This window comes from Lepidochelys olivacea (assembly GCF_965140295.1).
Source record: "Lepidochelys olivacea isolate rLepOli2 genome assembly, chromosome: 7".
Taxonomy (NCBI): Eukaryota; Metazoa; Chordata; order Testudines; family Cheloniidae; genus Lepidochelys; species Lepidochelys olivacea.
This window is the reverse complement of record NC_140417.1, coordinates 99,546,471-99,562,116: the sequence shown is the minus strand read 5'-3', so window position 1 is coordinate 99,562,116 and position 15,646 is coordinate 99,546,471. Positions and strand designations below refer to the sequence as shown.

Below are 15,646 nucleotides of genomic sequence, written 5' to 3'. Positions count from 1 at the left end.
GGAAATGGACAGCTTGTGTGGATTGGTCTAGGCTGAGGTTGATGGTGGGATGGAAATTGTTGAAATCATGGTGGAATTCCTCAAGGGCTTCTTTTCCATGGGTCCAGATGCTGAAGATGTCGTCAGTGTAGCACAAATAGAGTAGGGGTGTTAGGGGATGAGAGCTAAGGAAGCGTTGTTCTAAGTCAGCCATAAAAATGTTAGCATACTGTGGGGCCATGCAGATACCCATAGCAGTCCCACTGACTTGAAGGTATAAATTGTCCCCAAAGCTGAAATAGTTGTGTGTGAGGACAAAGTCACAAAGTTCAGCCACCAGGCTTGCTGTGATGGTATCAGGGATGCTATTCCTGATGGCTTGTAGTCCATCTTTGTGTGGAATGTTGGTGTAGAGGGCTTCTACATCCATAGTGGCCAGGATGGTGTTTTCTGGAAGATCATCAAAGGACTGTAGTTTCCTCAGGAAGTCAGTGGTGTCTCGAAGATAGCTGACAGTGCTGGTAGAGTAGGGCCTGAGGAGAGAGTCTACATAGCCAGATAATCCTGCTGCCAGGGTGCCAATGCGTGAGATGATGGGGCGCCCAGGATTCCCAGGTTTATGGATTTTGGGTAGCAGGTAGAATACCCCTGGTTGGGGCTCTAGGGGTGTGTCAGTGTAGATTTGTTCCTGTGCGTCTTTAAGGAGTTTCTTGAGCAGATGGTGTAGTTTCTTTTGGTAACCCTCACTGGGATCAGAGGGTAATGGATTCTAGAACCAGTCAGGGACCAACCTGGTCCCCACAGTAAACTGTAGCAACTCAAAGACTACTCTCCTTTACACATGGTTTCCCACATCTCCAACTGGTTGTTCTGATAAATGAGGATAGCCAGAGTGGAGACACATCCCAGATCCATACTGTTTCCTCAGGAAATCTGCTGTGTTCCAGGGGCCAAGAGGGAGTGTCTAAACTAGCTCTTCATCAGCCATGGATCACCCTTAGACAAGAGAAATTGGTAGAAGACCAGTTTTTAAACTGGCTTTTCAGTTGCCAAGGCAGTTCAGCGCTCCTGGAGTTGGACTGAGAATTTGGCCCAACACATTCTGGTATATAATATAAATTGACATTGTGCCAGACTATAGGTACAGCCTATAAAGCAGGAGCTTTCAATGAGCAATCTTATTTCAACATAATCCCCCAACAGAAAACAAAATAGCTGTTTTCATTTTAGTCAACAAAGACAATTTGAGTATGCACTTTCCCCACATAAGAAAGGAATATTTAAAAAAAATTAAAAAAAAAAAGACCCGATAAATATAAAGACAAACCTGAAAGGCTGGCATTGATGTTAAAACAAATGAAAAGTTGAATTTACAAATGTAGAACTATGTACAAAAAAAAGCCGCATTCATAAATAAAACAATGTAAAACTTTAGAACCACCAAAAAAGAAAATCAACCTTCTGCTGGTGGCATCTGACTCAGATGATGAAAATGAACATGTGTTGGTCTGCACTGCTTTGGATCATTATTGAGCAGAACCTGTCATCAGCATGGGTGCATGTCCTCTGGAACGATGGCCAAAGCATGAAGAGGCATATGAATCTTTAGCACATCTGGCACATAAATATCTTGCAAAGCCAGCTACAACAGTGCCATGTGAATGCCTGTTCTCACTTTCAGGTGACATTGTAATTAAGAAGTGGGCAGCATTATCTCCCATAAATGTAAACAAACTTGTTTCTCCTAGAGATTGACTGAACAAGAAGTAGGACTGAGTGGACTTGTAGGCGCTAAAGTTTTACATTGTTTTGTTTTTGAGTGCAGTTATGTAACAAAAATACACACTTGCAAGTTGCACTTCCATGATAAAGAGATTGCACTACAGTATTTGTATGAGGTGAATTGAAAAATACTATTTTGTTTTATCATTTTTACAGTGCAAATATTTATAATAAAAATATAAAGTAATCACTGTACACTTGCATTCTGTGTTGTAATTGAAATAGATATATTTGAAAATGTAGAAAGCATCAAAAATATTTTTAAAACTTCAATTTGTATTCTATTGTTTAACAGTGCAATTAATCGCGATTAATTATTTTGAGTTAATTGCATGAGTTAACTGCGATTAATGGACAGCTGTACTTTAAAGCATTCAGAATCATAACAGACACACACACAAATTAGGAATTACACTGCATAACTAGTAACATTTTAAAACTTAGGTCTAGCAGAATTAGCAGATGAGAATCAATGTTCATAATTATGTTAAGTGGGGCTGGGTGTACCAGGTGCTTTCAGGCTGCAATGGATTTATATTCCTCTTCCTCTTAAGGGATGGAAAGCTTGTGTTGTGCTCCCCAATAATAATAAGTGCTGGTGTGGTTTTGTATCAGAACTGGAATCTTTGCTTTTTTTGGATTAGTCAAGCCTCTTCATTTTACTACTGAATTACAGTGGTTCTTGTTGGCTCACAGCCACTTGTTTCTACCTAAAGTAATTCTTGGTTGCAGTTGCTGGCCTTAAGGAAATGGCAGCAAAGTAGCATTTGTTGAGCTGGTATTTGTACAGATATTGATATAATTCATTTCAGGTCACTGCCAGTTTCTGGAATGCACAAGTTTCCCCCTCAATTCCACCCTCTCCCGCCATGGAAAAGAACTATGCTGGGTTCTAGCCACCCTTACCAACATATTTCATCTCCATCTGAATCATTACCACCATGGTCAGCTTAGTGGAGCTCTTACTCACATACCTGCTCTTTGCTTACCGTGGACATTCACTCTTCTTGACTGGCATGAACCTACCGCTCCAAAGAGAAACTTTTACCTTCAGATCAGTAGAATTTCTGCCTGTCACAATTAAGGCCCCTGCATGCCTAGGAGGGAAACAATTTACTAATCTTTATCTTATCCAGGTAAGTGCCCCCCCCTCCCCAAAAAACCAAATAAAGGATAAACTTTAACCAGACTCCACCTCCAAATAAGTACCCTCTTTAATTTCTGAGGTCCAACCAGCCAAACATATCATCTCCATAGCAACCATCCTGTGCTAGAGCAGGTTTGTCTGTGTCAAACTGTAAACCCAATTTTGAATTAGGGCCTCCATTTTCTATTATGTGCTCAACACATGCCAAAGGCAAAACACTGATTTATTCCAGAAGGAGCCTGGCCCAATAAAGATGCTTGATACCTCTTTGAAGGAGCATCATGGAGGAGACATCACTGAGCAACCTAGACCCATCAACTTTGATTGTATCTCAACTGCTTCCCTCCTCAAAACAGAGCTTTTTCTATACAGGGGCATCAACATGACTGGTGGGTCTCCACCTTCTCAGCCTGAGCACATGGCAACAAGAGACAAAGGGTGTACTTAAGAAGTGGTGCCATTCACTGCAGGGGAAAGCCAACCACAGCCATGTGTAAGTGGCACATGCAGGAGAAGAAGAAAGGAATGCCTGAAATATAGACATGCCTCAGACTCTCAGAAGGTGTAAAACACCCTCTCCGAGTCTGATATTTTGTTATTTTGCAAAAGTTCTGTAACTCTCAAGTGTAACTCTTAAGAGTACAGACATTGTGGTTAAGAACTTCCTTTGCTAAGCCTGTGTTAATTGCTTTCCTGCCATGTTGTCCCCAAAAGGAGTTAAACTAGAAGCCAGAGTTCCCACAGTGACACAAAACTCTGAAGGAGCACATGTAAGCAAGTAGGAGACTTAGGAGATCTAAAGCACTGGTATCAGGGTCTGGGCCTGCTGGATTGTTCAGTCACAAGTCAGGGCTCAGACAAGAGGTCTGAGCCTGCAAGTGTGTCCTATAGATCCAGACCTAGAAAGGTGACCAGACTCTGCCCAGACTGAGTTGACTTAGAAGCATATGGGACACAGCGGATGGGTCCACTTACAACAGACTGGTGCCATACACAGTATGTCCTCTCTCACCACGTCCTCTTAGTGACATCATTATGGGGGGGAATCAACCCATTATGGGGGGAACAAAACCTCTCATGTTGCTATTGCTGCCTTTGATTGAATGGGTGTGTCTCTCTCTCCTAAAGGGTCTTATATCTTGCAGTGCCAGGTTCAAGACATTTGGGAAATACAGGGAGGTCATAGGCAGGGGACTTGAATGAACCCTAATGGGTGCTATTTGTAAAAGGCTTCAGCCTTGGCTTAAGACTGCTCCCAATGAAGTCAAGGGGAATTTTACCATTCTACATGACTAAATCTGACTCACTCTTGAGGGTAGAGAATGTTTCTTCTAATTCTAATAACATTTCTGCTGCTCCTGCATTAAATTGAATCATTCCACTGTCCATCCAAGGAGAATATGTGACAATTATGGCAACTGATATCTAGAAATGATATTACAGTGAGGACTAGAAGTGGGGGACTATTACAGTGGAGGACTAGATAGTTGTGTTATCTTTTCCCTGAGTCTTTTTTAATCATTGTTTCCTGGGTCAGGTTTTCAAACTTATATGAGATACCAAAGCTTATATTGTCATCTTCTCATGGAGATTTCTCAAATCAGAATTCTGGTTCAAAAGCCATTTCCACTTATACCCTCTTCCTATGTGGGCATTATCTTGGGAAGAACTATTGTGTTGTCATTTATGATTAGGCTGAAAGCTACGTGAAATCTAAATTAGTCCCTATTTAGGATCTTAAAGAGGAGCAGGCTGCATTTTGAACATCCGTTTTCATTGGAATTTTGAATAATGTAAAAAAAAAATTGTTTTTGCTGCTTCTGCATTTCCCTTGTTCTAAATTTATCACTTTAAACCCCTAGAAAACCATATAATGTCTATTAAACTATATTTCTCATTACATATACAATGTTTTCTCTTTTAAATTATTCATATTTTTTTAATTATTATTATAGAGTTCTGACACTAAAAATCCTTTTTATGCTGAGGGATCTGAGGGCTTGGGAGTTTTTTCTCCTTTTGTATTCAAAAGAATTAATTCAATATGGCATGAATTCTGTAGAACATGAATTTTTACAGGGCTTAATTATTTCAATTATGAATTACATTTTAGTAGGCAACACAGCTCAACTACTTAGTTGTATAAACATCAGTATGAAAAACTTGCTTAAAATATAAATGCAATTAATTATAATAAAAAAAATTCACTGGTCAGTTATTGTGACGGGGGGAAAATGATACTAGTTGTCACAGGGTGATCTACTCACCACTGGGTAGTGCCTCCTTCTGGCAATTCTGGGGATTAGCTCCACCTACTTCAGCACCCCCTTTCTCCTCCTGTATCTTTGCAGCTGTCCTCTTGCTCATCAAGTTTCAGTGTCACTGCTTTATGATTCAGTCCTCCGATCAGTTCACATTGTGATTCCCTTTTTGGGGGAGTCTTTCAAAGTCTCTCTCCACAGGCAGTGGCAGGCAGTCCTCATGTCTGCTTCCCTGACTATGTCACTCCCTCTGTGCCTCAGACAGTCCTCCCATTCAGTGCTCCATGCAATGCCACTCTGCAGTGGATGGTAGAGGAACCCAGGCCTGCCCTCTACTCTGGATTCCAGTACAGGGCCCTACAGTGAGCAGTTACTGTCTGTGGCTATACCTTACTGCTCTTGGACTACTTCTTAGCATGCCTCTCATTCTCCAGCTTTCCTAGGCAAACCCTTCTCAGGGGTTCCTAACCCACCCTCTTCCCTTACCTCAGGGAGGAAGCCTGCAGCCTTCCTCCCTGCAGCCTCCCACTCTGTTGATAGCATCCTGACTTTATAGAAGCCCCACCTGTTCCTGCATAGGTGAGCTTCCTTCTAATTAACACCCTCTACACAGCCTAAATCTCCCAGCATTTGCAGCATAATTGACTGATTAGGCCTGCCTGAGCTAATTCAACTCTCTCAGGGCCATTGTGAATAGTATACCCATCATACTAGTGTAATAGCGCTGTCCAGTGTAACTGATTATAGAGATTAGATTTAACAAGATAATGTTAAGGCTGATAGCTTTAAAATGGATATAACATATTCTGCTATTTTTGAACTTTTTATGCAAATTATTTTGACATTGCCTTACATAAACTTTATACAAGGAGAAAATGGAAAGATCATTAATTACCAAGTTACTTTATAAATCATACATGAGACAAGGAAAATACAATTGCCCCCAGGGTACACAAATTATATTCTTTTAAAGATTTATTTTTCTTTGAGAACAATAAGTCATCCTTAATAAATGTCAATGCACTGATGTTTTTAACGGAAAGGCAGACAGTATTGTAAAGTATGTCCTACACAAGGGATTATCGGTATATTAGATTATTTTTCCTTGATGCTTTTCCAGTCATTAACTTCTGTGGAGAAATAGAAATGTAATTTTGTTCTTAACAGCAAAGGGCTACTTTTGACCAACTGACCATTTTTTTTTCCTGCAAGGGAAGGAAGTTTAATTTAAATTCAGTATCTCATCCACTGTGTATTTCAATTGGAGAGATCATGAGCAGTCATTTTACAGGAGTTATGTGCACTAGGTATTTGACTAAAAATATGCAGCATCTGCAGAGGATATAACTGATGTAATGAGAAGCAAATTCAGCTCACTCCATTAATATTTACATGGTAAGTTAGGCTGTCAAACAGGTGTTTGTTGCATTAGCATTTATGGGAATCTTTCTATAATTTTCTATGTAAACACTATAAATTTATTTGCATTTCTGTGAACTCAGTCACAGAATGCCATATACAGTTTGAAAATATACGTGTCCATTATTAAGACAATGGGAACAAGCATAAATAGAACAAAAACCTTAGACTCTGATCCAAAGCCCCTGGAAGTCAACAGGAGTCCTTCCATTTGGCTTATACTGAGTAAGGTTGTCTAAGATGGACACCTTCAGCTCCATCTCACTGTTAGCATATTCCATTAAATCCCCTTATACTGTGTTTTACATAACCATATTGATAGTCTTTGCAAAGTGAACAGCATCAAATGTATGGGCTGACTGATTAATGTTTAGGTGAAATCCCAAATCTATTTAGCATGTTCAAGCACATGCTTTCAAGCTTGTCTGTCTTCAAGAAGCAACTATGTACTCCACAGGAGAAAATACCCATAAAAAAGTGGTTTAGTGTGAAAGATTGATAATGGGATTATTGCTCAGACACTCAAAGCTTGATATTTGATATCCTATCAGCCTTTCATTTGTAAGGCAAGCAACAATTGTCCTAGCCTGACATGTTTATCATTGCAAAGCTGAGCCAGTTGTCTAAATGTGATAGCTCCTTGGTTTGATAATATTCTATCATGACTATGGCAACCCATGCAGAGCATGTTAGTGCAACTGTAAATCAAAAGTACATTTCTTATGGTGACGTCTGCTTCTTAGAATACTTCAGTATTTCAATTCAAGAAACCTTTTCTCTAAAAGGAATGATCTGGCACGATGTGATTTTTTTTTTGGTACAGGAAAAGTATGACTCCTCTGTATTTAGATTCTTCTCAAAGAACCTGTTTTTAACTACAGACCTACAGAACATAATATATACACACACACACACACACACACACACTCTCCATACATACATCTTACAAGGATTTTAATGACCAGTGTGACCCAGGCTTTCACTAGAGATCTAATATGACATTGTTTCTGTGAATTCAGTGGATCTCTGTACCCCGATATACCCCAATGCCCTCTGCCAGTCAGCATCCAGATGTTCTTGAGTCACAGAGTATAACTGATTAACTCACCAAAAACTAACACTTCTTTATTCTTAATCAACTCCCACTGTATGTCTAACAGAGGTCTTCCAATAGTAGGTGATTACAATATTGAGGGCCACCCAACCTGGCACAGATTTACAGTGCTTTCTCACTGAAGTAAATAGAGTGGTATGGAATAAAATTTAATTGAAATTTTGTGCCCATATTTTTGTAGTGCATAAGAATTACATAACTACATGGAATGAGTTCATATTTGCGTTTCAAGCTCACCTCTGAATTTCCTCTCATTTGTGCATTTGAATCAAGCTGAATCAAAGTAATGGCTTTATAAATGCATGGATTGTTTTAAAATGACACCTCAATCTAACACAATAATAAATAATAATTGTTTTTCCCTCAGTACTAAAATACACAAACCCACATATATCACAAGCTGTTAAATTCAATTCCTACTCAACAATCATTTAACAAAAAAGCATTTGTGACAAAAACCACACAACACACAGTCTCTGCATGATTCAGATTGAATAAAAGTGGCTACATGGTATCATAAAGAAAATCTCTTACCTGGAAAAGGTGAAGTCAAAACTGGTATTTTGACAGGTGACAAAGTGAGCACATGGCAAGGTTGGATACTTGTAGGTGATGGTCCCTGAGGTGCTTCTGAATCTACGGACACCATGGCAGCCGCTGCTGCTGCAGCAGCAGCTAATGCAATTGTCTGATTATTGCCCACTTGTTTAAGGCTATTCTGGCAACCACCTATGGAAGAGTTAAGTAAAATTTGTTTTATTTTACATTTGAAACAAATATTTGTTGGCAAGTTAAGACACACACTCTATAAATAATAGTGTTTTTCAACATTACAATATAAAAAGGCACTAAATTGTCTTTTTTATTATTGCAATATTAGTAGCTTAATCCTCTACTGGCTGCACATCCAGCCATTCAACTTAATTTAATGGGACATCAAGATGCATCAAAATTCTGTGTTAATACACTGGAGTGGTAGGTGTCATTTTACACAGTATAAAACTTGCTTCACACTCTGACTCGCCCAAGGTCACACATGATGCGTATGGTTGAGCCAGTAATTGAACCCAGATTTCCCAAGTCCCCAGGGAGCGCCTTATCCACCAGACCACCCTTAACTCACAGCTTTTGTGCCATAGACTGCTTTTTGTGTTATAAACATCCCTGTATAGTACATTTTTTAAAACAAAAAAATAATGCTTTCATGCTTTCAAATATAGGTTCTAACATAAAAGGATGGTGATTTGTGCATGATTTGAAAACATGTATATTGTAACTTACCTATAGAGTTATCACAAGCAAGTGAAGAGCTCTGGATGGAGGGGCACAACAGTATCAGCTGCTGGCACTTGCCCCATCTTTGGCCGAGGGGAAAGTGCACTGAACCATGAAGAGACCAAGAATTCTAGTCTCACTGATTGGTGTTAATTCTGTATACTTTACTGTCCTTATAACTGAGCAAGGTCTCATACCCCTATCTTATAAAGGCAGACAAGTGTCATATGCCCATTTTACAAATAAAGTAACCAAGAGGTAGCATGAGGTCACTTCTGGCATGGCTGTGACTAGAACCCAGGTATCTAAAATGGTAAGTCTCATCTACTTTGCTATGCTACTTTTTATGATGAACATGCTAAATCTTTGTACTTGGCTGTGATATCTGTAACTACTAGGTCACATTAACATCAGAACTAGGAATGGAATCCTGCCTGGGCTCTACCTTCCAGTATTTCCTGACTTTTGACTTTGCAATTTGAACCATTTATATTTTTTTTTAATATTACCTATATCTACAGGACTATTCTCCTGTAATTATAGGCATGCAATTGCCATCAGTGATACCAAGTTACATGTACATAGACGCACTGCCACTGGAAACACTCTATCCACAGAGATCCCTCTGATTTAAATGGGAGCTCCATTGGGCCTGAAGGGAAGAATGTACTCAGTACTATGAAACATTTACCTTTAAAGCGTAACAAGCTTAGGGGAAGACCTTTAGAGCTCAATCACATCTTAGTATGTTAAATAAACAAGAAAATGAGTAGTAAAAATCCTAAGAAGGAAACCTAATTTGGCAAACACCAGCTGTTACCCTCTCTACACTGAGCTATGTATTCAAAAATTAAGCAATCATTAGCTTATTATGTCATTTAGCAAATGTTTTCCGTTCACGTGGAAATCCTTTAGGCAATAAGAGCCAACTGGTAATTCTGCAAAAATCACTATTTAATCAGAGCTGTCACTTTAGGCAATTCACAGGTTATAGCATTTCTTTTTCCAAATGAATTTGGAGGCTAAAGGGACCCTTAGGGTCAGATCCTGGTACCTCTTGTGGCCATTCCCGACCTGCGTACTGACATAAATCACCTGAGGAACTGGGAGATGTGGCTATCTGGGGATTCCTCTGGCATGGGAGAACCCAAGGGTGGTGTGAGGCCTGCCTAGAAGATATTAGGATATACCTCTCCTGCCCCCTGTGGAGGGTGTTTGGCCAAGATAAAAGTGGAAAGGTCAGTACCCCCTGTGTTCTGGTGATTTCTGGCAGCTAGAAGAATCCCTTACATCCATGTACAGCTCACACAACTTGGAGCAGTCCAGAGGCTGCTCTGTGTTGTGCATTGTGGCCCCCAAATCAGGGAACATGAAGGTGAACACCACCCTTATGCCCCACTCCACCACTGAACAGGGTACAGAAGGATTAGATCTGAGACTCTGACCCTTGATTCTTACTGGATTCTTACTCCAGTAGATTTCTAAAAAGGTAAAGTATTCCAGCAGCCAAATTTAACACAGACATAAGAGGAGTCATTCCACTGAAGTCAACAGAATCGTGAATGTTTCGAATTTAGCTAAACAGGAGAGTGGGCTGTGTGGGTAAAGAGATTTCCTTCAGTATCGATATTTCCTAAGCTTGCACTCCCTCTTTATTAGTCTTTGTTTGCAATGCAGATGTAAGCAAAATATTTTGCCAGAAAAATAGACTTTACAACATTAGCAACACATACCAAATATATACAGTAGTCATTTCAAGTAATTTCTATTATTCCTGATGTTATTGTCAGTTCTAAGATATTTTCTATTAAAAAACAAAAACAACAAAAAAACAGCCACATGGAAGCCATATATAAGCACATGTCCTTGTTAGTACAACAAGCACATAGGCCAGAGAAACACTAACAAACACAAATACCAAGTCTTTGATATTCAACCTGCAACAAATGAAAGAAAAATAGATTACATCTATCAGGGCCAAAATGGAAATATTCAAAAATCGCAAGTCAAACCATCTGATGACAATGATTTTGTTGTTGTTTCTAACATTTCTTTCTGGGATCTCATGGGCCTATGGGTTAAGTTAATCAAATCCGCATTAGTAGTCTGCCCTTGGATAGAGAGTCTGTGTTTCCAATTCTAGGGATTTTCTGCTGTCACCAAACACAACAACAGAAAAAATATCCTCTAATTGTTCATGGACTCTGACAAAGTATATAAAGAAAAGACTCTTCTACCAGTTTCCCCAAAGGCTGTTAATAAGCAGGGAGAGTGTTCTCTTCTAGCTCGATTTTTTCATTAAAAAAGGATTCTGCAACATAAAGATACAATTCTCAAAATGGGTGAAGGAAAGAAACAAAACAACAGTATAGGCATTAGAACAGTTGGCAAACTACACCCTGCCAGCGCCTTCTTAGCATATGCACAATGTTCCTCAGATGGCACGTGACCAGAATTATCACCAAATTTGGTCTTCTGTTTGGATCATTAGCTTAGAATCATAGAATATCAGGGAACATCAGGAGGTCATCTAGTCCAGCCCCCTGCTCAAAGCAGGACCAATCCCCAATTTTTGCCCCAGATCCCTAAATGCCCCCCCGTAAGGATTGAACTCACAACCCTGGGTTTAGCAAGCCAATGCTCAAACCACTGAGCTATCCATTCCCCAGCCCAGACTAAGTACTAAAGGAGAGTCTGACATAAATGCTGATCCATGCCCCCACCTTGCCATGAGCACATGTGGGTGAAATTAGTGAAGTGCTAGAAGTTTTCAGGACTTGAGCCCTTTGTTAACATTTCACCAATCAATTAATAAAGTTTTGGTGATTCTCTCTCTCTCTCTGGACAGTATTAAATCATTCCTGGCAGACAGGACATATCTAAAAATCCTAATACATCGTTCAGATAAAACTTTCTTCTCTGGAATATACCAGATTGTGCCAGATAGCAGATATTTTCAAAAACATTTCTTAGAATGACTGTTATAAGGTCAACACTCAGATACTTGAAAAAGTTGAATAATGATCTACACTGTCATCGACATATGTCTGAGAAACAAAGTTTAAGCTTTTCGGTGAAGTTCACTTCTAAGAAAGTTTTATTTTAAACCTAGAGATGCTTGCTTATCACAGAGAATTTCTATTTAAGTGCGAAAACACATTAATATGTTGCACAGTTCTTCGCCACACCTCTTTACAAGTAGACATCCACCATCCTGCTACAAAATGTTTGCCACAGGTTAAAGGGAAAATATTTGTGGGAGCCTTTTGTTAAAATGACGGCAGCACACTTATGTATGAAACGACTGAAGAACAAGATAGCAGGGGCAGCCATAAAAACAAGAACAAGAAAGGACAAGAGAATCAACCAAAGATTAAGGAAAACAAGGGAGTAGGTAGATAACCCAGGTTCCACAGCAGATGCCATTTGATCCCCAAATATCCATTATATAGGCAACTACATGGTAAAGTGTCTAGACACACAGCAGTCAAAGACTAACTGTTCCTGTTAGACCTGCTTCTTTATTCTCTCACAGGGTTATCTATATAGTTTTGGGATTCAGGAATTGTCCCTGCTTTCCTATTCATGACCTCATGTCCATCTGACAGTTCAGACATCCTGAAGTTCTTATTACAGTTCATGCATGGTGTGTTTAAAGAATGAACCATTATTCCTAAAGACCTACAGGACTAACCAGCCTGAGGAGCCACACTACAGAGCATACCACAGATTCATGACCTAAATGGAGCACAATTATCCCACTTTTTCTCTTCCACAATAGCATACTTCTTCCGTTCACATTGTCTGTATATCATGGACAAAGTCAATGAAACAAGATTCTGTGCTGCTGTTTTGTCTGCCCAATGTCCTCCCAACCTCTTGTTCCTTTTATGACTTCTTTCTCTGCAGCCATAAAGGACATAACAGAATTTGCTCTCTCATTATTACTACTATTAACAAACAGTTACAATCATTATATTTCTTCTCTAGGATCAACAAAAAAGGCTGTTTCTTTTCTTTAACAAAAAACAGAAATAAGGATTTTGGATGCCACTGGAATATACAGGTTCAGTCCTGTCTGAAGAGGGCAATTTCAGCTTTTCTTTTAAAAAAAAGTTCTTTGTACTATAGAATCTCAGTGTGCAAATTAACTGATTAAACTCATTTTAAAATGTTCTCCAGTTTTACAGGCTTACAGTCTTTTTTTTTTAATTCTGCCTACAATGGACTTTTAGAAAGATCTTTCCTATAAGATCTACCGAAAAAAATTAAAACAGCAAAATCAAGTCATTCACAAAGGAAAGTAAATTCTGTGATTGCATCAAGCAGCAGAGGTGCTAAAACAATTTTTATGGTAGGGGTGCTGAGAGCCATCAAACCAAACTGTAAACCCTGTTTATAGTGGAAACCATTTCATGCTGGGGTGCGGCAGTACCCCCAGCACCCCTAATTCCAGCACTTATGTCAAACAGTTAAAAACCATTGGGATACTTCTGTCATCTAGGAGGGGTGGAATAACTTAAATCTAGCAGTATAGTGCTCCTTGCAACTTGCTTTATATCTGTTCATTAGGATGGGTGAAATACATGGGGTTTGCTTTTAATTTTGTTTTAATTTGTGTTGCAGATTCCTGTCCATAATTTTTTTTAAGTGCCTCACGAGGACTGACTTTTGTATTAAAATGGCGTCTTCTTTGCTCTGATGAGAAAATTAGTCAGACTTTAATTTTGCAGTTCTTTCTACTTCACCACATATCTTCAAAAGATGTCAGTCTAATACAGATAGAAATGTGTTTCAATGTGCGTGTGTCTGTATCTACATGCAACCCCTCCATATGTATTGATAATAGCTTTATAACAAAGTGTAAAACAGTTGATAAATCTTACAATTCTAAAACATTTCTAAAATACTTTTTTCTGTAACATATATTGTATACACATTTAATAGTAGAGTGTGGGGGGAAATACTGAGGCCAACACTTGTAAAAAAGTGAAAAACACTTTGAAACTGCTACATTTGTATCTATAAATTATGTTTAAACATAATTTAAAATATTTTTCAAGCCTTATAAATATATTTGTAGCAAATTAAAGTGCTATAAAATGAAATATCACTTAAATCCCTTTAGGATTATAAATGTGTTAACTTTTAATTTATAGTTGTTGACCTTTTTAAATTTAACACATTTGTACACAGGAAGAGATAGACACCCAATTTTTTTTAAAGACAGAGGTTTATTTTTTTAATTCATAAAACCCAATTTGTTGAACGTGTATTTCCTTGTTTGTTTAATAGCCTGAATCAAGGAATTAGTAAACAGAATAAACAAAGGGCCAGATTCCCCTCTCACACCTCTGACAACATGCGTAATGTCATCATGTGGCCATGCATATTGCCATGTAATTCGCCTTGTTTTTGAATTTACTAAGTAATTGTGCTGCAGAATCCAAGCTTTCACTTAACAAGGAATTATGTCTATCACTTACGATTGCTAAGACACCTGTAAAAATGTGAATCTCAAGTGATGCAGTGATGTTTGCCTGTGGTCTATAGAGAGCTTGAAACAGGAGTTCTGAGAGGTCTGAGCTGCCCCATTTTTACCAAATGAAACCTTAGGCCAGACTCTACCCCACAGAAAGGGGCAGCATGTGGCTGTGCTACCCCTGGAGCAGCCCTGGAGGGAATAAGAGGTGACAGGTCCACATCTGTCACAGCATATGATCCTCCCTGTCAAACTGCGTAACTATGCTACCAGATATGTTGAAGGCTCAGAGTCAAGGTTTCACCCACTCCCACCCACCTGGACAAAGTGGTGATGTAGCAGCTCCACAGACCCTGCACCCCGCCACCTCCATTGCTCAGAAAGCGGAGGTAGTGCGCCTGTGGGAATAAGTAAGGTGGGGCTTTAAATTCCTTCTACTCCCTTGAGCTGGAATGCAGGATAGGCTATCATGAGTTCATTTTAGCAGAAAAAAAAATCAAGCTACTGTCCTTCTCTGACATTGCGGAATGTAGTGGCTGATACTGGGGCGCTGTGTGACAGGGCAGCTAGTTGCCATCAATGATTTCAGAGATGAGAAATGACAAATTCAATCCTGTTCCCAAACCTGAAGTCAGCACCACCCTTCCCAAACTGGGGAGGAAAAAAGGAGATACATCATCCTCACACCGCCAAATGACTCCTGAAGCCAGAAGCAAAACTCCCTTCCTCTTCCTGAGTGCCAAAGGCCCTCACTGTCAGCTATCATAGAATATCAGGGTTGGAAGGGTCCTCAGGAGGTCATCTAGTCCAACACCCTCCTCAAAACAGGACAAATCCCCAATTTTTGCTCCAGATCCCTAAATGGCCCACCTCAAGGATTGAGCTCACAACCCTGGGTTTAGTAAGCCAATGCTCAAACCACTAAGCTATCCCTCCCCCACGCCTCCCTGTCGCAGAACTTCTAGCTTCTACCTGACACCTGTACAATGCAGCTTACATTTTTAAATACAAAGGTCTAGTACAGAACAGAAAAAAAAATGTCAGCTTGGGTCTTGTGTAAAATAAGCTGAATTTATTATCAGAATAAACATACAACACAGATATTATATTAACTGGAATGAGGAAGGGCAGTTGGGACTTAGGGGTCAGAGTCTCAACCGTCTGGAAAGTCTATCACATAATTCAGG

General features: G+C 39.4%; 1 protein-coding gene across 4 annotated transcripts in view; it reads right to left on the bottom strand.

Moving 5' to 3' along the window:
• TCERG1L (transcription elongation regulator 1 like) overlaps positions 1–15,646 on the bottom strand; it is a 258,114-nt gene that overhangs the window by 228,091 nt on the left and 14,377 nt on the right. For all 4 annotated transcript variants that reach the window (XM_084635656.1, XM_084635654.1, XM_084635655.1 and 1 more), the window contains exon 4: positions 8,237–8,431. In XM_084635656.1, coding sequence (XP_084491782.1) covers positions 8,237–8,431 — 195 coding nt within the window. The remainder of the gene's footprint in view (positions 1–8,236; positions 8,432–15,646) is intronic.